This window comes from Anopheles aquasalis, chromosome 2 (assembly GCF_943734665.1).
Source record: "Anopheles aquasalis chromosome 2, idAnoAquaMG_Q_19, whole genome shotgun sequence".
NCBI lineage: Eukaryota > Metazoa > Arthropoda > Insecta > Diptera > Culicidae > Anopheles > Anopheles aquasalis.
The window spans coordinates 88,378,147-88,380,646 of record NC_064877.1 but is presented as its reverse complement, the minus strand read 5'-3'; the positions used below and the strand labels follow the sequence as shown (position 1 = coordinate 88,380,646).

At 56.4% G+C, this 2,500-nt stretch overlaps 1 protein-coding gene across 1 annotated transcript in view; it reads left to right on the top strand.

Annotated features, from left to right (window-relative positions):
- LOC126570515 (cadherin-related tumor suppressor) overlaps positions 1-2,500 on the top strand; it is a 27,642-nt gene that overhangs the window by 2,706 nt on the left and 22,436 nt on the right. The window contains exon 1 of the mRNA XM_050228315.1: positions 1-2,500. This exon is cut by the window's left edge and continues 2,706 nt beyond it; it is cut by the window's right edge and continues 158 nt beyond it. Coding sequence (XP_050084272.1) covers positions 1-2,500 — 2,500 coding nt within the window.

The following is a 2,500-nucleotide window of genomic DNA, read 5'->3' as shown; positions in this document are numbered from 1 at the left end:
GGGGAGACGCTGGTCAATGTGACGATCGTGGATCTGAACGACAATGCGCCCGTTTTCCTCTACGATCACGATGAAATTCGGCTGCTCGAGAACACGGCCGTCGGTCAGGAGGTGTATGTGGCCAAAGCGAAGGATGCTGACAGTGGGCTCAACAGTAAGGTTACCTTCGGGTTAACGAGCAATCCGGAGGGACTGTTCCGGATCGCCGAAACCACCGGTGTCCTGTACCTCAACCGCTCGATCTTTGTCGATCCCGGAACGGTGCTTTCGCTGGAGATCAGTGCAACGGACGGAGGATCACCTCCACTGGCTTCTCGCAGTACCGTGCAGGTGATCGTGGAGGATGTGAACGATCATACGCCGGTGTTCGATCACACATCCTACGAAACGTCACTCCTGGAGTCGATGCCGGTAAACTTTCGATTTTTCGCACTCGCTGCTTCGGATGCTGATACGGGTGCGAACGGTAAGATCTCGTACTCGATCGTGGAAGGTAACGTGGATGGCAAGTTCGGTATTTTCCCCGATGGTTTCCTGTACGTACGCAGTGCGCTCGATCGGGAGGAACGCGATTACTATTCGCTCACGGTGAGCTGCCAGGACGAAGGTCAACCCGTGGCACGCAGCTCCTCGGTGCCCGTGATCGTGCACGTAATCGACGAGAATGACAATGCGCCCGAGTTCACCAACAGTACGTTCGTGTTCAGTGTGCCCGAGAATGAACCACCGGAAACGTTCGTCGGTAAGCTAACAGCCCATGATCGCGATATTGGCCGCAATGCGGAGCTCATTTACACGCTGGCGCATGGTAGTGGTGCTGGCACCAGCACCGGAACCAACTCCGGAGCAAACAAACCGCAACCGGATCACGAAGACTTTACGATCGATTCGCGCAATGGATTTATCCGGACACGTCGACCATTCGACCGGGAAGCGCTGGTACAGGCGACCGGCCAGGATTACCTGATGCTCGAGGCAACCGTTTCGGATAATGGTGTGGTTCGGTTACGGGATCGCGTCAAGATTAAGGTGTTCATCACGGATGTCAACGATAATGCGCCACAGTTCGTACGGGCACCGTACCGTGTGCAAATTTCCGAGGGTTCCTCGATCGGTACGCAGCTGGTGCGCGTCTACACGAACGATGCCGACGTGGGCCTGAACGGAGACGTTTTCTACTACATCGCGGATGGGAATCAGGATGAGCGGTTTGCGATCGATGACTCCACAGGGCAGATTATGCTGGCACAATCGCTGGACCGCGAAACGACCCCATTTTATCGCCTTACGATCGTAGCGCACGATGCGTCGATGCAGAACCGCTTGAGTGCGTCAACCACGGTCACGATTGAGGTGCTGGACGAGAACGACGATGCACCGGAGTTTACGCAAACGCTCAGTCAAATTTCGATCATCGAAACAACGCCAATCGGGATGGAGTTGATTCGATTCCGCGCTACCGACAACGATTTGGGTGCGAACGCACAGATCACCTTCTCGATCGCGGCCGGTAATCGGCGGGATACGTTCGCTATCGATCCACTGTCCGGTGCGCTGTACCTCCACAAGCAACTGGACTACGAGGACACGCAGGCGTATTCGCTCAACATTTCGGCCGCCGATGGTGGCAATCCACGGCTCGCGACCACCATCCTGTTCGTGGTGAATGTGATCGATTCGAATGACAATCCGCCAAGCTTCCCCAACACGGCCATCGTTCGGCAGATCCGTGAGGGAATACCACTCCACACACCCATCGTTACGGTGACAGCGGAAGATCCGGATTCGGGTGATAACGGGAAGGTAACGTACGAGATTTCGCACCAAGATCCCGACAATCGTGTGCGCCACTTCGGTATCAATCCAGCGACCGGTGTCATACACACGCTGCACGCGATCGATCGAGAAGCGATCGATACGTACCGGTTGACGGTGGTGGCCACGGATCAGCATGCCGATCCGGCGCAACGGCTCTCCGCCGAAAAGCTCGTCACCGTGATCGTGGAGGACGTGAACGATAATGCGCCCGTGTTTGTCTCGATGAATGCCGCCATCTTGCCACTCAAGGACGTTCGGCTGGGCATCAGTGATAACGGACCGTCGGCCACGATCATGCATGTCCACGCGGACGATGCGGACTCGAGCTCGAACGGACTCGTCACGTACGAGATGATCGGTGGAAATACCGATTTGTTCCAGCTACACCGAACCACCGGTGCGATTACACTGCGGCGACCGATCGCCAAACCGGACATCCGGTATCAACTGTCGGTCCGCGCGACGGATGAAGCCGTGCAGAGTGAGCGCAAGAGCAGCGACGCGTACCTGACCATCCTGACGTCCAGCATGGCGACAGCTCCCGGGAATGGGCCCGTGTTTGCGAAGAAAGACCTGTCCGGGAGTGTGTCGGAGAATGAACCGATCGGTACCAGCATTCTGACCGTCTCGGCGTACCTTAATTCCGTCAGTGACATCGAGTACTACGTGACGAATGTTACTG